At 36.5% G+C, this 25,309-nt stretch overlaps 1 protein-coding gene across 9 annotated transcripts in view; it reads right to left on the reverse strand.

Moving 5' to 3' along the window:
- The window catches only part of THADA (THADA armadillo repeat containing), a 351,338-nt gene that overhangs the window by 282,549 nt on the left and 43,480 nt on the right, over nucleotides 1–25,309 (reverse strand). For 8 of the 9 annotated variants that reach the window (XM_073022941.1, XM_073022942.1, XM_038006859.2 and 5 more), the window contains 4 exons: nucleotides 25,061–25,197; nucleotides 22,499–22,657; nucleotides 20,643–20,800; nucleotides 7,306–7,415 (listed from right to left, as the gene is read on the reverse strand). In XM_073022941.1, coding sequence (XP_072879042.1) covers nucleotides 7,306–7,415; nucleotides 20,643–20,800; nucleotides 22,499–22,657; nucleotides 25,061–25,197 — 564 coding nt within the window. The remainder of the gene's footprint in view (nucleotides 1–7,305; nucleotides 7,416–20,642; nucleotides 20,801–22,498; nucleotides 22,658–25,060; nucleotides 25,198–25,309) is intronic. The other variant, XM_038006864.2, reaches the window with a different exon arrangement.

A 25,309-nucleotide genomic window follows, 5' to 3' on the forward strand; every position in this document is an offset into this window, starting at 1 on the left:
CAAGGTTCATCATAAACAACTCAGTAACACAAAATGTTATTAATCTACAACATATGGCCAGGTGCAGTGGCTCATGCTTATAATCCCAACACTTTGGGAAGCCAAGGCAGGAGGATCTCTTGATCTCAGGAGTTGGAGACCAGCCTGGGCAACACGGCACAAGCCCATCTCTATAAAAAAATACAAAACAATTAGCCAGGTGTGGTGGTGCACACCTGTAGTCCCAGCTATTCAGGAAGCTGAGGTGAGAGGACTGCTTGAGCCCAGGAGGTTGAGGCTGCAATGAGCCAATATCACACCACTGTGCTCCAGCCTAGGCAAAAGAGCAAGACCCTATCTCAAATATTTATACACACATATACATACATATATCAGCAACAACAACAACAAATGGTTTACCAGTTCTCAAGGAAGCTTACTAAAAATGTATCCAGCTTCTCTCGGTCTTTTATATCTGAAATCCTGACTTTCCCAATCAGAAACTAGAAAGCGGCACTGTATGAAGAGTAGAAATTCTTAAAGAGGGAGGGAGGGAGGGAAGAAAAAGGAAAGCAAAGGAGGGAGGGAGGGAGGGAGGGAGGGAGGGAGGAAGGAAGGAAGGAAGGAAGGAAGGAAGGAAGGAAGGAAGGAAAGGGAGGGGAGGGGATGGCAGGGGAGCTGGGAGGGGAGAAGGAAGGAAAGAGGGCAGGAAAGAGGGCAGGAGGGCAGGCAGGTAGGCAGGCAAGAAGGCAGGCAAGAAGGCAGGCAGGTAGATGCACAAAAAAGAGGTAGGGAGGGCCAGGCGTGGTGGCTCACTCCTGTAATCCCAGCACTTTGGGAGGCCAAGGCCGGTGGATCACCTGAGGTCAGGAGTTCAAGACCCGCCCGGCCAACATGGTGAAACTCAGTCTCTACAAAACACAAAAAAATTAGCTGCGCATATTGGTGCACTCTTGTAATCCTAGCTACTCAGGAGGCTAAGGTGGGAGATTCACTTGAACCCAGGAGACAGAGGTTGCAGTGAGCCGAGACTGCACCACTGCACTCCAGCCTGGGAGACAGAGCAAGACTCCATCTCCAAAAAACAAAAGGTAGGGGGTTTGTTGTTGTTGTTTTCCTATGCTAACTGCTATGGCCTAAGCCCCTGCTAAAAGTAACAGAAATGAACAGGCCAGGCTATAGCTGGTATTCAGGCCTTTGTATTATCTTGAGTAGATAACTGAAGCACATTATTGTTCCATAAACAGATTACTCCAATTTCTATCCACAGAGCTACCTCACTCCCACTGGATAAGTATTCTAAGATAAGAATAAAACCCGCAGACTAAAATCAAATTACATATGCTGTATACCCAACTAATTGGTCATTAGACAATTATTTTGTACCAATAAATCCGATTCCCTGACTATAAAGTGGCTTTTCAATGGCTTCATCCATCCAACTACATGTAGTAGCAAGGAGCTATTTTTAACTTATATTACTATTGCTAACTGAGAAATGTCACCTTCATTTCCTCAAACTCTTTCAGTAAGATTTTTTTTTTCTAACTTAGAAATTTTCCCAATCTCTAATAATTTCATAAGCTAAATTCCCCCACTCCATTCAATCTTTGGTCAAGTATTATATTCATTATTTCAAGGTTCATGTTTATTATTTCAATGAAACTAAATACTAACGTATGTGTGCAGGAAGGTTGTGTGCATGTACGCTTTAAAAAGGGAATATAACCCTGAAGCACCAGGAAACTTTAAGCCTGAAAAATGATTTGCCCAAATGAAATCCTGTTAGAAAGATACATATCAAGAGAAGCCATCTTAACCTCCCTCACCACTATCATACATTATTGAGGCTTACTGCAGGCTAAAACATTAGGGGGCTATTTTGAAGACTTAGCTGCAGGCACAGGCAATAATACAATGACCAAATCTAAATTGAATTACCAATCAGAGGGCCATGGGGAGAAGGGCAAGATGCAGTGGATTAAAAGAAGTGGTTGGAAGATGTACCAGATAGTTGGTTCTCTCAATGATTTAATATAATCATTCCCTAAGATCTAAGAGAAAAAATTAATATTAAAAAAAATTCTAAAACTTTACTTAAAAAGCTGGCATAGAGGTTACTCACTGAGAACAAGGTCCCTCTGCTATTGTATCTAAATGACAAGTATTATTATGAAAACTTTTTAAATGAGTGTTCAAATATTGAGAAAAAAACAGTAATATCTGACTCAACTATTATAGTAGGCTTAAAACTGAAAATAAAAATGCAGGAGTCACTAACAAAGACTTAGAATTTATACATCAAGACATTCGAGTTTTCTCCAGAGTCTTTTAATCCACAATAGAAATGGGAAATTAAAAGGATTTTTCTCTGTATAAAGAATATGGCTCCCCAGGGTGGCTCATCTCTTATTCTTTATTTAAGTATTCATATTTCAAATAAAATTAATAGGATACTCAGTGAGAAATAAGTGTCTTATTTAGACACATTTGCCAAATGAAATGTAAATAAAAGTTTAGGCTGGGCGCGGTGGCTCATGGCTGTAATCCCAGCACTTTGGGAGGCTGAGATGGGGATACTGCTTGAGCCCAGGAGTTTGAGACCAGCCTGAGCAACATGGCGAAACCCCGTCTCTACAAAAAATCAAAAATTAGCCAGGTGTGGTGGCAGGCAGCTGTAAGTCCTAGCTACTTGGGAGGCTGAGACAGAAAGATCACTTGAACCAGGAGGCAGAAGTTGCAATGAGCCAAGATCATGCCACTGCACTCCTGCCTCAGCAACAGAGAGACTCTGTCTCAAATAAATAAATTAAAAATAAAGTTTATACAAGATTGTATATTCTCTCATTCAAAGTTGAATGACTTTTCCCCAAAATCTTAAACATTACATTTTGCATTTCTTTCTTTCTCAACTGCATATTCTTTAGAGACTTGGTATTTCATTCTCCAGAAAGGTAGAAGAAATTATTTTTTCACTATTATATTTAAATTGCTCATTAAAAGTTTTCTGTTTAATTTGAATCATTGTAGTTATAATTAACTGATGAAAGTTTAAATACATATTTAAATGATTTCTGTCCACAGAATTGTTGATGTCCATGAATAAGTACTAGTATTTTATGACAAAAACTGCTAAATGTCACAATTTAATTTTTTCAGGCCAATAATGCGAAAATGATAATAATTACTGCAATAAACATCTGAAGATTAAGCTACATTTCAACTAGTAAAGCAATTCAAATATTTGAAGAGTAAGACAACACCAAGCACTAACAAATCTCCCTTCTAGATTCAGAATTATAATCAATGATTCTGTCCCCTCATAGTTAACTTTGTATCTTATGGTTGGAAAGTTAGATTCCCAACTTAACATCCTAGAAGTCTGTTCATTTTCATCAGAAGAACGATTTCAAATAATAAAATCATAGAAAGTAAACAAGCAAATATGAATGTCATCAAAAAGTTGAATTTAGAGTTTTATGACATTAACAAACTTAAGCACTCCAATCAAATGCTTAGACAAGTAATTAGCACAGGCAGGCAATTACGTTTTTCAAGGACAATAGGAATATTTCACTGACTTCTAAATAGAAAGCACTACATAAGAAAATCAGATTACAGAAAATTAACTCAACACACTATTGGTGTGTTATGTGTGTTACAAGTGTTGCTTTCAAAATATTCCCAGAAAAAATAACAATGTCTCCATCCCTATTTATTCTTAGATGATTGTTTAATAGTGAAGTCAGTTTACATTTGAAGACATTTTGCATAATCCTATTAAAAACCAATTCAAACAATGTGGGTCATGTTTAACTCTTCAGTTATTTATCCATTAATCTCTTTAAGTGCTTCCTTCCTTAACACAGCTGTAGCTCAAGAGGTGGAAAGCAGTTGGCCTCCATTTCTGTGGATTTTCATGAATGCCCAGATTTCTCTTTGCAAACTTCTAAAATGTTGTATACCTAAACAACTTTTTCATAACTTAAGAGCTTATAAAACGCTTTCAAAAGGACTCCAAAAGAAACATTTTCTTTTAAAAATAAAAACCAAACAAAAGGAAGCCACACACACTGTAAAGATGTTCTCTGCAAAACATTCTGTTCAGCAGATTTGAAATGTCTCTCAAGGGATCAAGAACTACTTGGTTTGAAAGCAACAATTGAGAACTCCTAACAGGTTGGCTAAAAGCCAACAGTAACAGCCATGAGAACATATTTAAAGTAGATGAGGAGTGGCTAAGATACCAGGCATTGGGCCTTCCCTAGTCTCCCCACTCCATTTATTTGGAATGCCTTCAACTGTACCATTCAACCACAGTTATTCAAAAGCCTCTGTCCTTAGTCCTCTGTTCTTTCTCCTTTCATGCTCTCCATCAAAGACTGCAATCTTACTATGATATTTTTGGAGAAAACTCACAAATCTACATCTCTGTTATATCACCCAAACTAATCCTCTATCTCTAACAGCTGACTTAAATATTTCCATCAGGGTATGCCATCATTATCTCATACTTAACACATAAAAAATCAAAAAAACTTACTCATCTTTATCAAACCATTCCCTCTTTCAACTTCCTTGGTTTTGTTAACATCAACCCCCTTTGTCTGGTGACCAAGACTTAGAATCACAGAAGGAACCATGAACTCCCTGGTAACCTCCACTACTCACATTCAGTTGGTTCATGTGGCAGATGGCATTTTTCAAAGATGGCTACCACAACATCTCCTATCTACATATACTTCTACAACATGATCTTGCCACTTTGCCATCAAAAGGTGGATTGAATCCAGGTTGACCCTAAAATGCACTTAAAATCAAAGGAATGTGACTAAAGCAATGCAATGAGACTTCCAAGACTAGGTCAGAAAAGATCATACAGCTTCTGGCTGGTTCTCTTGGAATATTCTCTCTGGGGGAAGCATGCTGCCATATAAGAATTTCAACCCCAAGACTGCCATGCTGGGGTGAGAGGCCACATGTAGTCCCAATTAGGCCCAGTCTTCTAGCTAGTCCCACCAAGGTGCCATAAATGTGAGTGAAGCTGTCTTAGGTCCCTTGTGACCAGTTTGTCTGCCAGCTGAATGCCACCAATTGAACTCAGTAAATACCCTAAGGAAGAATCACCCAGCTGAGCCCTGCCTGAATTCTTAAGATACAAAATCATGAATGTAACAAAATGTGTCCACAGCTTTCCTTCTAAGCACTCAATACATCATGTGAGGAGTTGTTACTATCTATGTGGGGCCAAAAGTTAACTAAAACCCCACGTTTGTCTCTACTCCCAGAGCCATCACCCAAGAGGAAGCCCTCATCACCTCAGATCTACCTTGTTATAACTGATTCCAGGCTCTCCTTACTATAATCTGTCATTACAATCTATCTAACCTAACATTTCCAACCAGAAAACTACTTTTGCATGCCAACCCCACAACCAACATCAATCTCATGTTTTACATTTGTAGGAAATTCTATAATGCAAATGGGTCTTCATAAATATCTATTTTATTTGATTCATACAACAAAAGCCAGAGAGATCTGTCAATAGGGCAAATACCCTTTTCCTTAAAGATGAAGAGATCAAAGGTTAGGGAGGTTAATTTTTGTACAGTCTCACTGCCAGTAAATGGGATGAATATACACAGAATTAAGAGCCTGAGTCACAGATTTACTGCTATTCCTCCATTCTATAATGCCTCCTATGATCTATTTCAGAGCAAAAATGTTTGATGCTTCCCTCCATCCCTGCTACAGTAAATCTATTTCCAAGACACTCTATAATTTGGCCTCAATCTATCAACTTGCCTGGTTATTTCCTACTAACTCCACCTCTACAGGAAGGTTGGCTTATTTATTCACCTTGCCGATTCTAGGCTCTGAACATTTACTCACAATGTTTCCTTCTTTCAACTTGTGCATTAGCACAAATACCACCTCCTCCATGAAGCCCTACCAGCCTATCCCCATTGCTTTCTCTCTCTGCTATATGATTTATATATAAATATGATTTATAAATTTCACCCAAAATTGCGCAGTGTTATCTTTTTCAAGTGTGTTGGTCTTACTTCCAGGCTGGTATTCAGTCCATACACATCCATACATAGAGAGATGCTGGGTGCTGCATATACCCAGTGTTGGTTCTGACCAGTCAGTGCTCACAACATACCTTTTGTTAAATATTTTGAATTTCATCTCTACTTATTTCTCAAACTAAACCATAAGCTCTTTAATAACAGGAACTTCATCTTATAAAAAACCATAATATCATCCAAACCAAGCACAGTACTAAGCACACTGCTGGTATTCATACATTCTTGTTAACTGATTTGATGGGAGCGGAGTGTGTTTTGAGGAAAAAAAAATGTTCATAAGTCATGTCTACACTGGAAACAAAAAGTTGAAAAGATAAAATATTTTCAAGATCAGCAGTTTAATGTCAGGGACTTCTAAAAAAGTATCATTTAAAGACATTCTGTGCAGCTCCTAACTGCCAAAATGTTTCATAAATGTTTTTACCAGGCATGTGAAAAAAAAAGTTTCAAAAATATTCAAGGAATAGATGTCTTAACAGTCCAAAATAAAATGTTTGCTGAGGCTACAAGGCTGGCAGAACTCTGCTTCATTTCAAAAAGTTTCCAGGCAATGGAAATGTTTTCCTGGAAAATACTACCTTTTATTTAGAGAACACTTGCCATGAACACTTAGTCATTAAGTAATTTAAGGTTTCCTCACAAGCTCTTTGGAGGAAATATATTACATGGATGAATGAAATTATCTGTAACTATAATGTCAAGAAATACATTTGGTTAAATATATGAAATCTATCTAAGTATTAGCTTTCCAGGTAAAAGGAAAAAAAATCTTTTCTACTTTTCAGTCTACTTACTGTTCTTTTAAACTTTTCTATAAGATAAATTTATGAAGAAAAAAAAAACAAAATCTTTAAGTGCTTCTCTAATACAAACCCCAAAAATTGCAAGGTCTATTTTATTCCAAACACCAAGTAATTTTCAAACAGACAAAACATTTATCTCATTCAAAGAAAAAAAAAAAAACAGTAATTTCAAAGCTATTTTTAGCAAAATCTTTTGAGTTTGCTTCAAATCACCTTTCAATGAGAGAATAATAACTCAGTTTGGACATTTCAATCAATCATCTGCAGTAAATCATACAATGAAACCTAAGAAAACAATTTCTTCCAAGAGTTTTGTAGTCAACCAGGTCTTATTCTTTTAGACATCAAAAGACACAGCTAAATTCTACTCCAAGCACATGCTTTGTATATTTAGTCTTTTTAAAACGTACACAAAAGGATATTTGTTTTACCTGTTTAGTACTTCAGTTAGTTTCACAAAGCCAGTATAAGCCAGTTCAAATGCTCCTCTGTGCCTGGACTGCAAAAGGTGTTGTTTAAAGTAATCTCCTATTTCTTTTACCTTTAAAAAAAAAAAAGCAAAAACAAATGTCCAATTTATGTTTATATTCGCAAGTGTATTTATATCAGTAACACTGTCTAGAACCCAGGTCTAGGGGTCCATTCATTTAGCACTCACCACGTGACAGAACGTTTTAAGCATTTTTTTTTTTTTCCCCGAGATGGATTTTTGCTCTGTTGTACAGGCTGGAGTGCGGTGGCGCAGTCTCAGCTCACTGCAACCTCCACCTCCTGGGTTCAAGCCATTCTCCTGCCTCAGCCTCCCAAGTAGCTGGAATTACAGGCACCTGCCACCACGTCCGGCTACTTTTTGTATTTTTAGTAGAGATGGGTTTCACCATGTTGACCAGGCTGGTCTCTAACTCCTGACCTCAGGTGATCCACCCCTCAGTCTCCCAAAATACTGGGATCACATGCGTGAGCCACTGTTCCCGGCCACTGTAAGCATTTTTTTTTTTTTTAGTAATAGCTCATCTAATTCTCACAATAATTCCATGAAATAAGTACTACATTATCTCTACTTCACAGCTGAAAAACTGAGGCCCAGAAAGGCTAAGAAACTTATCCAACGTCATACAGCAAGTAAGCAGTGGAACCAGAACATGAAGCCAGGCAGTCTGGCTCCAGAGGTGACCATCTTTAACTATTACACTAGAACTGCCTTCCTATGTCATCTTCACAAACCTCAGTGCGTTTTGTTATAGCTCACACCATTCAACTCCAATAGAAAAAAATTACACAAAACAACAACACTCACACACACAGGTCTAGGTGAAATAATTACCTTTATTCCTTCTTTTAAACATTTTTTTCTTTTATATTGTGATAAAATATATATGATAATTATCATTGTAACCCTTTTTAAGTGTACAATTAAGTGGCATAAGTACATTCACACTTTTGTACAACCATCACCATCATGCATTTACAGAACTCTTCATCTTCCCAAATGGAAACTCCATACCCATTAAAAAATAACCCGTATTACCTTTTAGAGACATAAAATTGTTAATGACAATGCAAGATGTGGTGTAAATGACCTCCTGAAAAATTACTAGGCTTCACTTCAAGCCTAGAACCATGGAATTTGCCAGAATGTCACCCAGTAGCTTTCCTACATGGTGTCTTTCTCCACACAAGATTAGACCAATAATAAATATGACTTTTAATTTTTTTTGAGACAGGGTCTGGTATTGCTTTATCACCCAGGCTGGAGTGCAGTGGCGCAATCATAGCTCACTGTAACCTCACACTCCTAGGCTCAAGGAGTTTGAGGTTACAGTGATCCTCCCACCTCAGCCTCCTGAGCAGCTAGGACTGTTAAAGTGTTATATCACCACACCTACCTAATTTTTTCATTTTTTGTACAGACAGGGTCTTACTATGTTGCCTAGGCTTAAGTACAGTGGCTATTCACAGGGGTGATCATTGTGCACTACAGTCTCCAACTCTTGGGCTCAAGGAGTCCTTCTGCATCAGCCTCCCAAGTAGCTGTAACTACAGGCATGCACCACTGTGACCGGCCAGACTATTTATTTTAAAGAGAACAAAACTGACAATTTGTTGCTGACTAAGTTTTTGAAAAGAATTAACTTTTAAGCCAATTAGGCTTTCATACCATTAGATTTGGTGACTATTGTCTTTTAAAAATTAAGATTTTGTATAAAACTTAGGACCAAAGCTGTAATCAGCTATCTCTTGATCCAGGTCTCCCCAGTAGATCACAGGATGGTAAAAGACAAGTTGTCCCAAGATAGCTCAGATATGCTTACCTAGAAACACCTCCTACCTCAGCATAGGGACTAAATTAGTATTCTGCACACATTAGAGACAATAAACAGTAGAATAAGTAGTTAAACATGTCATCATGGGCAAGTACCTCAGTTTCCTCATCCATAAACTAGGGATAATACCAGCATTTAGGACATAGGTTGTTGTATTAAAATAAGTAATAAATTGAAAAGCTCAGAACAGGCCTATAACCTATAATCCAATTCAGTTCAATATGAGTTCTGACTAGGGTTCTAAATAGAGGAAAACCAAAGACGTAATCCACATCAAAGTACATCTGATTACAAAGACATAATAAGTGATGCACATGGAGAAACAAGAATCAGATAGAAGACTAACAAAGAATCATTATATATAAATAAAGCAGTATATAATACATTTAAAAAAAAAAAAAAATCTAACTCTTTAGTAGCCCAAAGAGTGACAGGTCATGTTCTTCAGTTAGTTTTCCTAAAGATCTGATGACACTCTTCACAGTATCTTTTAAAGACCACACACTACTAGTTGTCAAGAGCCACAGTCAGGTAAGCCTTATTTTATCTTCAATATGGTAATTTCAGAGCATAGTTTGAACAGAATTATTAAAGCTTAAATCCGAATTAAACCCCTAATATAGGACTGAAGCCCAATAATCCTATAAAATGAGTAGCTCATGATAGCCAGCTTAAAAAAATAATACTAATACAAAAAAAGGACTAGAAGAAATACCAGTTAGCTTATTTGTAATGACCATCATTTCAACTACTAGAGAAACAAGAGATTTCTAAGAAGGTACTTAAAGACATAGAAAATAAAAACAGAAAGTCAATGCGATGAGATTTCTCAAACTTCCTTAATTTTTTTCCCAAAATGCTGCAGATATTAAAACATACTTCAGGAAAACATAAACTTCGTCATTACTGACAAAGTGCTTCTCTGTGGATTTACAACAGTTCATAATCTACTCCTTAGGCAAAGATCAGATTTTCATTGCTTTCTTTATTGAAACTCCCTCTGAAGGGGTCTAAAACGAAAAGCATATAATAAAAATCAAAGACCTCAGAAGTATGACCAGCGGGTGGGCTTCTCAAGGATGGACCTAAACCCTAGGTATTCCTGGCACAGAAAACATAAATGACGTTCTAAGGACAAAACTGAGATACAGGCAGTATTTCCTCGTTTCATTTTGCACTTAATAATTTCTGAATAAACCCACATAGCTAATACCTAGGCTTATTATCTTTTTTCCTTTTGAAGACAATATAAAATTCCTGTTAGACAACGGTCTTTCTTTAGCACCATGTAAAATGCCTCACAGCTTAACGCTGTGGTAGACAGAAAAGATGAAAACAAGATGCCTGTCCTCAGCAGGCTTTTAGTTCACTTTGGCAAAGAAAACCAACACGCTGTCTGGTGCCCAGTATAAGTTCCAAAAAATGAAAGATCCTTCTGCACTGGAATAATGAGAAAAGACTTCACATCCAGAACTTGAACAGGCTATTACAGTACTCAGGTGGACCAAAATGAAAGAGGGTAATTAACATGAGAAGACGCTGGGAGACTAGAATGATTACACCAACATTAAATAAGTGCATGATAGCTATCTGCCAGATACTTTGCTAGGTCTTTTTATATCAATGAATGAGCACACACAGACAAGGGTAAGTAAACCTGGCTGAATGACCTAGAAGTTTCATGCTAGAAAACAGTAAGGACAAGGCTACAAGGAAGAGATGAACCCAATTACAAATGACTAGTGGGCTTGGCAGTGTGGTCTACGAGCCGCTGAACAGAGAAGAAAGGCCAGGCTGACAGCCTCCCAGTGGATAATCAGACTACATGAAACAGGTTTAACTCAAACCACTTACAAAGTTAATAACAATAAAATCAGAAACAATTTCAAAATTTGATTTTTAAAATGAAAATCTCTGAATTTTCATTTTAAAATGAAAACCTCTGAAAACTCCAACTCACTTACCTATTAGATAACACTGAGTTTCTATTTAAGGTTCACAAAATGGATAATGTATGTACAAAATAATTTTTTAGAGGTAACTATTTTTATTGCATTTCTTTCTAGTCTTTTTCTTTTTTTCGACTCACAATTAAAAAAAAAAAAATCTCTTAGCAAACTTGGAAGAGACAAAAACTTCCTTAACATCATAAAGAATACCTACAAAAACCCAACAGGCAAACATCACAGGCAATAGTACAGGTTTTTTTGTTTTTTTAATCCTCTTTAAAATCAGGACAAGATAAGGATTCCTACTGTCACGACGTCTACTGAATTCTGTTCTGGAGCCCCTATCCAGCACACTAAAAGAAGAAGAAAAGTGTAAAAAATATGAAAGAGGCTGGGTGCGGTGGCTCACACCTATAATCCCTGCACTTTGGGAGGCTGAGGCTGGCGGACTGCCTGAGTTCAGGAGTTTGAGACCAGCCAGCCTGGGCAACACAGTAAAACCCCCGTCTCTACTAAAATACAAAATACTAGCCAGGAGTGGCAGCATGCGCCTGTAGTCCTAGCTACTCAGGAGGCTGAGGCAGGAGAACTGCTTGAATCCGGGAGGCAGAGGTTGCAGTGAGCCAAGATTGTACTACTGCACTCCAGCCTGGGCAACAGAGCGAGACTCCACCTCAAAAACAAAAAAAAAAGCTGGTTCCACATACACAAATCAATAAACATAATCCATCACATAAACAGAACTAATGACAAAAACCCCATGATTATCTCAATAGATGTAGAAAAGGCCTTCGATAAAATTCAACACCCCTTCATGCTAAAAACTCTCAATAAACTAGGTATTGATGGAACATATCTCAAAATAATAAGAGCTATTTATGACAAACCCACAGCCAATATCATACTGAATGGGCAAAAGCTGAAAGCATTCCCTTTGAAAACCGGCACAAGACAAGTATGCCCTCTCTCACCACTCCTATTTAACATAGTATTGGAAGTTCTGGCCAGAGCAATCAGGCAAGAGAAAGAAATAAAACCATAAAAACCCTAGACGAAAACCTAGGCAATACCATTCAGGACATAGGCATGGGCAAAGACTTCATAACTAAAACACCAAAAGCAATTGCAACAAAAGCCAAAATTGACAAATAGGATCTAATTAAAGAGCTTCTGCTCAGCAAAAGAAACTATCATCAGAGTGAACAGGCAACTTACGAAAGGGGAGAAAATTTTTCCAATCTATCCATCTGACAAAGGTCTAATATCCAGAATCTACAAGGAACTTAAAAAAATTTACAAAAACAAACCACCCGATCAAAAAGTGGGCAAAGGATATAAACAGACACTTCTCAAAAGAAGATATTTATGCAGCCAACAAATATATGAAAAAAAGCTCATCATTACCAGTCATTAGAGAAATGTGAATCAAAACCACAATGAGATACCATCTCACACCAGTTAGAATGGTAATCATTAAAAAGTCTGGAAACGACAGATGCTGGAGAGGATGTGGAGACATAGAAACGCTTTTACACTGTTGGTGGGAGTGTAAATCAGTTCAACAATTGTGGCAGACAGTGTGGCGATTCCTCCAGGATCTAGAACCAGAAATAGTATTTGACCCAGCAATCCCACTACTGGGTATATACCCAAAGGATTATAAATTATTCTACTATAAAGACACATGCACACATATGTTTACTGCAGCACTATTTACAATAGCAAAGACTTGGAACCAACCCAAATACCCATCAATGATAGACTGGATAAAGAAAATGTGGCACATATACACCATGGAATACTATGCAGCCATAAAAAAAGAATGAGTTCATGTCCTTTGCAGGGACTTGGATGAAGCTGGAAGCCATCATCCTCAGCAAACTAACACAGGAAAAGAAAATCAAACACTGCGTGTTCTCACTCATAAGTGGGAGCTGAACAATGAGAACACACGGAGACAGGGAGGGGAACATCACACACCAGGGCCTGTCAGGGGGTGGAGGGCAAGGGGAGGGAGAGCATTTGGACAAATATCTAATGCATGTGGGGCTTAAAACCTAGATGACAGGTTGATAGGTACAGCAAACCACTGTGGCACATGTATACCTATGTAACAAACCTGCAAGTTCAGCACATGTATCCCAGAACTTAAAGTAAAATAAAAATTTAAAACAAAAAACTCTCATTGTTTGAAGGTGACATTATGGACATATAATCTACAAATAATTCACAAATGATTAAAATAATGGAGTTTAATAATACGGATGAATATAAGACAAATATTTTAAAAGCAGTTGTATTTTTATAGCCCAGCAAGTTAAAGTTCAAAAATGTAATTTTTATAAAGATGCATTTACAGTAACATCAAAAATTAAAATGTACCTTGAAATAATTTAACAAAGACATGTAAACCCTTTTATGGAGAGAGTTTTTTTTACGCATTTTTAAAAATTCTTTTTCATTGACAAATAATTATCCATATTTATGGGGTACACAGTAATGTTTCAATACATATAATAAACAGTGATCAGAGTAATTGGCTTATCCATCATTTCAAACATTTATCATTTCTTTGTGTTAGGAACATTCAACATCCTGCTTCTAGCTATTTGGAATTATTAATATATACGTTATTCCTAACTATAGTCATCCTACTGTGGTGAAGAACGCTAGAGCTTATTGTCCTATCTAGCTGTAATTTTGTATCCTTTCACAACTCTACCTATCTCCACCCTCTCAACTACTTTTCCCAGCCTCTAGTATCCTCTGTTCTACCTTTTATTTCTTTGAGATCGACTTCTTTAACTTCCACATGTGTGAGAACATGCAGTGGTTAATTTTCTGTTCCTGGCTTATTTCACTTAACATGATGTCCTCCACTTCCATCCATGCAGCTGCGAATGACAGTTATTTCATTCTTTATTATGGCTGAATAGTATTCCACTTTGTATATATACCACATTTCTTTATCCATTCATCTGTTGTTGGACACCCAGGTTGATTACGTACCTTGTCTATTTTGAATAGTGCTGCAATAAACATGGGATTGCAACACTATTCAATCATGGGGTTGCAGCACTCTCTCTCTTCAATATACTGATTTCCTTTTCTTTAGATAAATGCCCAGTAGCGGGATTGCTGGATCATATGGTATTTCTATGTGTAGTTTTTAGAGGAACCTCCATACTGTTCTCCATAGTAGCTATACTAGTTTACATTCCATTCAATAGTGTGTAAGAGTTCCCTTTTCTACACATTCTTGCCATCATTTGTTGTCTTTTTGGTAACAGCCATCCTAACTGGAATGAAATTATATCTCACTGTGGTTTTGATTTGCATTTCCCTGATTTGTGATGTTGAACATTTTTTCATGTATTTGTTCATCATTTCTATGTTTCTGAGAAATGTCTGTTCGATCATTTGTCTTTTTTTTTTTTTTTTGCTGTTGAGATGTTTGAGGTCCCTATACATTTTGGACATTAATCCTGTCAGATAAATAGTTTACAAATTTTTTCTCCCGTTCTGGAGTTTGTCTTTGGCTCTGCTGTTTCCTTTGCTGTGCAGAAGGGTTTTAGTTTGATATAATTCCATTTATTTTTTCTTGTCTATGCTTTTAAGGTCTTATTTATAAAAATGATTTCCCAGGCCAGGCGGTGGCTCACACCTCCAATCCCAGCATTTTGACAGTCCACGGCAAGCAGATCACCAGAGGTCAGGAGTTCGAGAACAGCCTGGCCAACATGGTGAAACTCCATCTCTACTAAAAAAATACAAAAATTAGCCAGGCAGGGTGGCACATACTTGTTTGTAATCCCAGCTACTCAGGAGGCTGAGGCAGGAGAATCGTTTGAAGCCGGGAGGCAGAGGTTCATTTGAACCCGAGACAGCGACACTGCACTCCAGCCTGGGTGACAAAGCGAGACTCAAAAAAACAAAAAAGGAAAAGAAAAGAATCTTTTCCCAGATCAAAGTCCTGAATAAATACCACTATTCAAGTAGTTTTATAGTAGTCTTTACCATTTATTGTTTTGAGTCTTACATTTAGGTCTTTTATCCATTTTGAGTTGATTTCTGCTTTTTTTTTGTTTTTTTTTTTTTTTTTTGAGACCAAGTCTCGGTCTGCCACCAGGCTAGAGTGCAGTGGCGCAATCTCGGCTCACTGCAACCTCTGCCTCCTGGGTTCAAGTGATTCTCCTGCCTCAGCCTCCCGAGTGGCTGGGACTACAGGTGCACACCACATGCCCACCTATTTTCTGTATTGTTAATAGAGACGGGGTTTCACCATGTTGGCTAGGATGGTCTTGGTCTCTTGACCTTGTGATCCACCCGCCTCAGCCTCCCAAAGTTCTGGGATTACAGGCATGACCCACCGCGCCCATTATGAGTTGATTTTTACATAGAGTGAGAGGTGGGTCTAGTTTCACCCTTCTGCACATAAAGAAAGCATACTCAGTTTTCCCAGCACCATTTATTGAAGAGACAGTCCTTTACCCAATGAGTGTTCTTGGAGTCTTTATCGAAAATCAGTTGGCTGTAGATACATTAATTTCTGGGTTCTCTATTCTGTTCCACTGGTCTATGTGTCTGTTTTTATGCCAGTACCACACTTTTTTTGTTGCTACAGATTTGTAGTATATTTTGAAGTCTGGTAGTGTGTTACCTCCAACAAAATAATTTTTAATAACATACATCTCAGGATTTTCATAAAGGAAATTAAGATCAAAATGCAAGAACAATACAGTGATTTCTGTTCTTAAAATTTAAAGAACAGAAATTTAAATTCTAATAACTTATCTTTTTAAAATTAGCATATCCTGCTCCTAACTTTTCATAAAAAGTGTATCTATAGGGAAAATTAACATGTTTTATGGACTTACAGGGTATAAATTTCCACAGGGGAAGAAGCTACATGCCATGTTTCCAGGCACCTATAATTCACCAACAGACTAATTAGGGGATCTAAATGCTCATCTAAAGCATAAAACCCATAAAAAACAAATATAAATATATTTTAAATCTACCCTTTATCTAGAGAAGGCAAGTTTTGAAATGTACTACGAATGCAAAGTAATTAAATACAGTTCTCTTACTTATGAAAGGGAGCTAACACTAGAACCTATTTCACAGGATTATTGCGAGAAATAAGTAAGATTATGCATTTAATTGTTTTTCAGAGTACCTGGCAAAGAGTAGCAAACAATAAATGTCCACTTTATTTTTATTTTATACTATAAAGTAGTGAGACTTAATCCCTAAGCCTTAATTTGAATTCTGACTCTAAGACACAGCCACTTCTAATTTCACTTTGGTTAAATGGGATGTTTTACAAAAGTTTACACTCCAGTAAAACAGTTAATGTTTTAAACTGTACTTTCTCTCCTACAGTGATTTCTTACTAACTTTTGGGATTTCTTCAAAGCTCAAATACTGTTCTCCTACATAACAACAGAGGTAATAATTTTCTACCACTCGGATATCATCTTACCAGAATGTTTATCCTTTGCTTTCTAGCAAATTCTTAACCATGAGCTATGTTAACTGTTGCCCTGTAGTCTGACTTTTTAAAATGAATTTCTGTCTGGTATCCCCATTGTATTTCTAAGTCCTTTGAGGTCACAGAACCACATATTATGTACAACTTTATTTTCCCACGATATCCTCGTAGTAAGGCAGTCAATAAATAGGATGTGGTTACATGCACAACTTCATTTCAAAGCTTAAAAATGGGGAACTTGCATTGAGGGCAATTCAATGAAATTATTTATAATTTCTAAAAAATAAACTGTGGCAAAAGAAAATACAAAACGCAATTTCTTTAAGACTTGTGAATAAACATATATCCCATTTGTAGTTCACTACAGAAAATCTAAAATAATAACAGAAGACACTACTGAGGGAATATATCAATGTAGTTAGCTCTGGGCATCATAAAAGTTACAACAGAATCTAACATAGAATTTTTAGGCCGGGCATGGTAGCTCATGCCTGTAATCTTAGCCCTTTGGGAGGCTAAGGTGGGAGGATCGCTTTAGTCCAGGAATTCAAAACCAGCCTGGCAACATGGTGAGATCCCGTCTCTACAAAAAATATAAAAATTAGCCAGAAGTGGTAGCACATACCTATAGTCCCAAATATTTGGGAGGCTTAAGCCCAGGAGGTTGAGGTTGCAGTGAGTCGAAATGGAACCACTGCACTCCAGCCTGGGCACAGAATGGGACCCTGCTTCAAAAATAAATAAATAAATAAAATAAAAGAGAATGTTTTAAAATAGCAATTTCTATAATTAGCAATTTCTAATAGTTAGCAATCTTACTCGTGATTTCTGTGGCGATAATTACTGGAGGGGGAAAGCATGAATGAAAAATCTACCTGGTAGTTTCTTTTTAGGAATATTAGAGAAATACATATAAACTTAAGTTCATATAGTACTCCAGGTGGAGGAAGTTGTTTTAAAAAATCAGTAGGCACTGGGTATCAGATAGCCCATGAAAAGAGAACCAACAAAACGTAAAAAGCAAAAGCTCTACATCAGCAAAACATCAAGTTTGAAAACTCCACACACATCAACCAGTCAGGAAGTTGTGAGATAAGGTTGTGTGTACTGCTTACTCTTGAAGGGTCTCCACTTACATCCCTCAAAGTTGGTTTTATCTCTGCCTCTTGTACAGAGACACTATGAAAGAACCTTTCATTATGTGATCACAGCGAAGGAGGAAAGTCAGACATGCCCCTGAGTGAACACATTTTCCTCCTGGAGAAACTGGTGAGAGCACACTGCTTCACATGAAGTGCTCTAGGGAATCAATTATTTGAGAAAAAGTTCAGTAGCAAATCATCTTACTGTCCTGATGCTTATGAAAATTTACCTGGATATGGGAAATACAGAAAATTAAATTTAAAGAAAAATTAAATGAGCAGCTCAAAACAAAGGCAGCAGTGTGCCATGTCAGAACACAGGCTGGCAAGGAGAAGAACTGGGTTCCTGTCCCAGAGCTGCCACAAACTAGCTTTGCAATCTTGGGCAAACCAGGTGACATCCAGGGTTCAGCTTCCTCTTGTCCAAGAAAGCTGGATAATATCATCTGTATGATCTTTCTAGCTCTAATGGTTTGTGAATACAACACTGAAAACTCAGAATTATAAATAAGCCCCATTTCTTCTCCCCACACAGCAACAAAAAACCCCAAATTATAATCTCCCTACCTGTTATAAACTATATTCCTATATGGGGGATTTAAGAGACCACCCGTTTAAACAAGGAGCTGTAAAAAGAGGATGATCTTAAAAGGACTGTCACCTACATTCAAGTCATCAAATTTCAAAATAGAATAGAATTGTATTTTAGACTGTACGGAATGGCTTTCTTCATCCATTGAGAGAAAAGTAGATCACAGTTATTACTTTGAAGAATAAGAAATGTAAGTTCCACATTCTCCCCTGTAGCTAGGGTTGCATTCTGCCTGCAAGTCACTTCACTGCCTCCGTGTATTCAGGTCTGTGGCAGTCACATTTACCTAAGATCCGACTCTTAAACTCATAGTTTTGCCACTAGGCACAGCATATCTAGTTTTGCCAGGGCAACTATGCCCTTGGAAGGGTATACTTCAGGTGTGGTGCAGCCATTCCAATGTAAATGACGTTCTTCTCTGTCATTTGTATTTTTAACTCTTAAAGGTTTTAAACACACGTGAGTATATTTAATTATTATTAATTTAAAGGAAGTTCATGGGGCAAAATGTTATGTTTAAAAGCAGAAATCCTCCAGTAATGTAAGTAACACTAATTTCTTGATGACTTTGGATTTTTATTGACTCCTAAACTGAGACATTTCTTTAGTTAAAGTCAGCAATATGAAGAATCAAGTTTTTCACAGAGGGCGGGGTTTCACTGTTAGAATACTGCTATTACATATAAATTTCATCGCTCATTCAGTCATCAGTTTCTTCTCACACCTATGTATGTGAAGTTACCATGTGAATGGCAACATGGAAAAATGACTGGACCTCATTAGAATGGAAACTAATGTTTTACAGAAAAACAGTCAGGACCTTATTTTGTATTCAAGCAGTCACTGGAAGAATTCTTTGGTTTATAAGAACCTGTCTTTTTGTGATAATTATTGTTTCGGTTTGTTTTTCTTTTACAAACATCTCTTTTATTTTACATTAATTCCCAATTTTATCACGGTTGTCACACATAAATTAAATACGTAAGATTTGGGTGCTATGTAAAAGGTGTCAAGGCAAAACAACGTTCATAGGAAGCTTTCAAGTCTTTCTCAGTTACAGTAAAAGCAAAATACATTTCCCTTAATTTGTTTTTTAAACAGTACCCAACAAACTCAAAAAACTAAATGTTTTAACTTGTCCTTGGAAAGAGAAGTTGGGAAATCAAAGGCCTCTAGCACATGTTTACTTCTTAGCAAGACAGTGAACATCACTGAAGTAATCATTAATCATAGCTGGATTCCTCAGCAAAGATGTTGGCATTGGCACTATAGCCAGTCACCAGCAATGACTGCAAGTAACTCTAGGACACTAACGCCTATTTGATTTGGAAAAGAATAAGGAACATAATGATGCCTGAAGTGTCTTGTGAGCCTTTGCCTTTCTTCATCTCAGGGCCTTGCAACATCACAAGCCCAGCTGTTAACCAGATGCATGCAACATAAGCCACAGAGTGTGAGAAAAAAAAGCATTAGCATTATTTCCACGGAACTAGTCATGTGGTTATTATAGAAATAATCAGCATTAGCATACTACAATATTTGTTTTGTTCTTGAATTGTAACACCCTAGGGACAAAGTTGTCTTTATTTTTAAAAAGTTAAAAATGAAAGTACATGTTATATATCTTTGCTGAAAAATGGTGGGAAATGGATTTGTCAAAACCATATGGAAAGGAAGAGGGAATCAATTAAAAACAGAAATCTAATAAATCTAAAATATTTCCAAATGAAATGCTTGTGGTAAGCTAATTTCTTGTAAACACAGAACTCAAGTCACTTGAACAGTCCCAGATGGTGAACTAACTTTGTGGTCTTAAAACAAAAGTCAGCCAAAAAAACCAAGACTACAACTTTACTATCAATGCAGTGGGAAACATGAGATCCATAATCAACCAACATGTTACTTTTTTTCTTTCCAAAATTTGAAGAGATTTGCAGAGTTTTACTAAACACACAATTTTAAGCTAAAGTTTAAGTCTGTGTATGTAAAACGGAGAAATAAAAATTAGAGATAATACTACAGTTAAAAGTGAGGTAAAATCTACAGTTATTTATACACCTTAGAAAAATATTTCCAAAAATGCCACAGTTTTGAAATGTATTATAAAGTCTAACATTCTAAATTACCATGAACTTTCTTCAGTTGACATCTGTATGATTTTATTCAAGAAAAATTTTAAACCTTTTTTAAACTTGGGTTATAAAAAAAAGCTTGTGATTTATGGGTTGACCAGAAATTATACATGGTGGGATAAACATCTGCCTTACCTGCTCCACTGTCAATAATCCATCAGAAGATTCTGGCACAGGCTGCATGGGCAGAAGTTGGCACAACGTGCCTAAAAGTAAAGCAACTTCCTTCATACTTCTCCAACAACATACCAGCACCATCTGCGCGGTTACATCACATGTTTTTACTTCTTTACCTTAAACAAAAAAAAACACAACTATTGCAACCTTGATTACTCACATCCCAGGTTTCTAAAAACAAGCTTATGCATAATTTCCCCACGAATAATCTGGTTGAACAAACCCAATTTGTCATGCTATATTTATTCAGAAGGAAAAAAGCTAACATTTGTCAAGCATGTGTTATGAGAAGAAATCATGCTAAGTTTTTTTTTTCTTTTTTGGAGACAGGATCTCGCTCTGTCACCCAGGCTGGGGTGCAGTAGCATGCTCACGGCTCACTGCAGCCATGACCTCGCAGGCTCAAGCAATCCTTCCACTTCAGCCTCCCGCATACAGGTATGCGCCACCACACCCAGTTAATTTTAGCATATTTTTGTAAAGACAGGGTTTCACCACATCACCTCCTGGACTACAGTGATTCTCTCGCCTGGGCCTCCCAAAGTGCTGGGATTATAGACATGAGCCACTATGCCAGGTCCAGTATTTTAATTTATTATTTTCAAATTAAATTTTAAAATAAAACACAATATTGTTCCAAAACTTAAGTTTAATCTTTAATTTCCAAAGATTAAACAAACTCTGCCTCTCTGTCATAAAGTATGATATGGATGTCTATAATAAATATACTCCTTATTTATTTTGGTGAGGATGTCTGTTGCATTAGTAAAGGAGCAGAGTATAACTTTTAAAATCAAAGGGAAATACAAATTATCTTTCAAAATATATTTAATTCCCGTGGCCAATAAGCTATAATTACCCTTACTTACTCTCTTATTCTAGTTTTAGGAGTATTTTGGTACTGACATTTTTTTAAAATCCAAGATGAACTATTATATTAAGTAAAAGAAAACACTAACAAAAAGGTACTTACAGGGTAATCTCATTTGTGTTTTTATTTAAAAAGCCCAATGCATTAAATGGGTAAGTGTACATACACATAAATATATAGAATAAGTATAAAATGATATATTGCACTAAAGAGGGAAGACATGGAATTGGAGAGGAAACCTAGAAGGAATTTAATTTGTTTTTAATTAGTATTTACCTCTGTTGTTTGAAACTATTACAATAGGCTATAATTACATTTATATGTTATTTTGTGTAATTTAAAAATTTAAGTGTGGAGATAATTTTTTGCAAGACAATATCCCCACCTAGTGGAGAATGTAGAATATGTAATACATCACTAAGAAATTGCTGCTTCTGATGACGTTTTACAGCACTACAGAAAATTTAGTAACAACTAATGATCAAACAAGATGTAAGAACTCGAATTCTGGAGGCTTGATACAACAAAGCAGCTCCCATTTTACTAATAAGGTTTGTTTCCTTTAAAAGCCTGCTTGACTTGAAGAACTCCCACAGCAAACTCCCAGATGAACCACATTGCTGGGAGAAGTTGACTGCTACCCAAACCCAGGTACATCATAGCACTGCTCTTACATCACCTGGGCTGTCAAGGCAGGTTTCACCACTCCAAGGCTTTTTGTTCTAACAGCTTGTACACTGCACAACAGCACCTAATAGTCTGGTAAAAGTCTTATAAATGCATTCCTAAACCCAAATCTTTCCCAAAACCAAATTTTTAAAAAACTTTATTTTCTAGAAATGTTCTGCACAGATTTGCAACCTCTAATTTACTATATAAAAAGGGCATTCTGTACATTTTACTTGTTACACATGAATTACAGTATCCATTTCATACAAGTTACCTTTGATTTCTGTAGAAATATCAATATTCACCACACTGGCATTCAAGTCCTTCATATCAAAGCTATCATGTTCTTTCAATATTTTGGCTTGGTTAAAATAATCATTAGTATCTCGAGGCTGAATCTCATTCAGAATCATCTGTAAGCGGCTTGCTGACTCTGAGGGAAAGAAATTAGTGTACATGAAACCCCAGTAACACATCACATGTCAGATTTCCCTTGGGGATACTTAACCTCAAAAAATCTGTAATTTTCAATACTTAATAATCAGCTCTATTAGAAGGGACTCACAGGGTGGATAATATGAAAATTATTTATAGAGTTTTCATGATGCTTGAGTGTACTTTTAAAATATGGCAATTTAGACTGAAATGTAACAACAAAAAAAACTAACTGAAACTGTCCACAGGACAAAGGCTGCCATGTCATCTACACTGCTTTTCTTAGTGTTGTCTAAATATCTCAAATATGGTGCTAATCATGTCAAAGAAGTGCAATAAACTTCAATAAATTTAGTTTTAAGATGCTATTTCTCTATGAAGGAAAAATGAAGCAGGCAACAGAAAAGTAGAACAAAATCAGTATTTGATTTAAAATATAAATAAATAACAAAAAATAGAAGAGGTTATCTCCCTATCTATAATATAAGGTATCAAAGTTTAAAGATAGAAAGGTAAAAAGACATTTTTAAAAACCCATCAACAACAAAAACAATCTTTTATAGGACAAGAATATCATAAAGACTCCACAACTTTGAAACACATTATGTAATATGATTTAATTATGATTTATAGTCTTCATATTACATTAAGTTTCATTTTTATTCCCTAAGCACTCACTGGATTAGGAAATGTAAGCTCCATGAATGCAACACTTTGTTCATTACTGAGTGACCAGTGCCTATAACAGAAACTGGCTCATGGCAGAGGTTCAGGAACATGAGTTGAAGGAATGAATGGATGGCTAGGTAGTAAGGAGTTAGGCTCAGATTTTCAAAACTAGCCACGGGAAATCATCTGAAATCAATTAACAAATCAAAGAACCGGTATTTATTGTACATCTATTATATTTACATCTATTATTTAGGTACTATGGGAAATACAAACACTCAAATTACTATCATGATGATTAATTCAACATCTTATGTTCCTTCCTGGAACAGCCAAGAAAAACTAACAATGACCCCCAAAGAAACCCCCCAAAGACCAAGAAAAGATGAGAATAAATTTGTAAGAATCCCATCCATTCAATTTTACAGCTTTCAGGGGAGACTTTTCTCAAGAAATTCAGAATGTATGGCAGATGACACAGGGAAGAAGAAGCAAAAATGAAGACAACCAGAGGTAAAAAGGCAGGGAGAATGAAGGAAAAGTCTGTGGGGCAAAGACAATTTTTGAAACCAACTGATACCTTAAAACTCTTCACTAATAAAGATAATGTTAGCATTCTCTGTAGGATCTACCCACAGTAGGTAACAGAAATATTCAAGATTTCTCATCCAGAATATATGATGGGTACTTTGCTGACCCAAATATTAGCTATAAGACTCCATGTTCCTTATTCTTATGCACTGCTCAAGTAGAAAATCTAAAGCATCAAAATTTGGTATTTAAGGCCGGCACAGTGGCTCAGTCCTGTAATCCCAATGCTTTGAGAGGCCAAGGCAGAAGGATTGCTTGAGGTCAGGAGTTCAAGAGCAGCCTGCACAACACAGGAAGATCCCATCTCTACCAAAAAAAAAATAATAATAATAAAATAATGTGGTATTTAGACTAACATCAGGCTAAATAAATGTGTCTTACTATCATGAACCATTACCAATCTTCTAACTCATTTTTAGGAAAGAACAAAGCCTAATATTCTCTATGCAAAACACATAACTCCACATTACCTCAATTATCAGCCCAAGGTATTTCAGTGTTATGATACAGTGCGTGTTTATGACACACTCAGGTTTTCTAATACAAGTCTCTCATTTCCACTCTAAAATACATTTACAAACTTTATTTCAACACAAAATATAAATATATTTCATGATTTTTCTGTGTATTAAAAGGAATACTCCATTTTAGTATAGGTTAAGTATCCCTTATCTGAAATGCTTAGTACCAAAAACGTCCCGAATTTATTTTTTTGAATATTGGAATATATGCATTGTACTTAATGGCTGAGCAGCCCTAATCCGAAAATCCAAAATTCAGATGCTCCAATAAGTATTTCTTTTGAGCATCCTATTGGTGTTCAAAAAGTTTCAAATTCTGGAGCATTTCATATCTCCAATTTTCAGATTTGGGATGCTCAACTTATATAGTATTACATAACTCAATTACCCTGGGGTAGGAGGTATCTTGCTCATTCCCTGGTTTGGGATTTTTTTTTTTTTTTTTTTGCTACTTTTTAATAGTTAAAACTATTGCTAAAAGGCAGAAATGCCACAAATAATAATAATTCTTTTCTCCTCAATTTAGCTTTATATCTCCCCAAAGAAATACTTAGGAAAAAAGAGGGAAAGACATAATAATCAAACCACAGCACTCTAGCCTGCCTTCTTCATTTGCTAACCCGAATCAGTGTCCATTGGTATGAGGCCTTCAGGGGATGAGCTCTGAATGACTGGAGATACCACAGTGGAAAGCCTGTAGGACATCAAAAGGAGCTTCTCTACCACAGGTCTCCACTCGCTCACCAACTGCAGGCTGCTGCAACAAGAACATTAGGGAAATTTATACTAAAAGCAAAAATCACATTTTAAAAATGAAAATTAGATAAAAGGAGTTGAATTTGTGTTTCAAAACTGTTCAATATATAAAA

The sequence above is a fragment of the Chlorocebus sabaeus genome, chromosome 14 (genome assembly GCF_047675955.1).
Source record: "Chlorocebus sabaeus isolate Y175 chromosome 14, mChlSab1.0.hap1, whole genome shotgun sequence".
Taxonomy (NCBI): domain Eukaryota; kingdom Metazoa; phylum Chordata; class Mammalia; order Primates; family Cercopithecidae; genus Chlorocebus; species Chlorocebus sabaeus.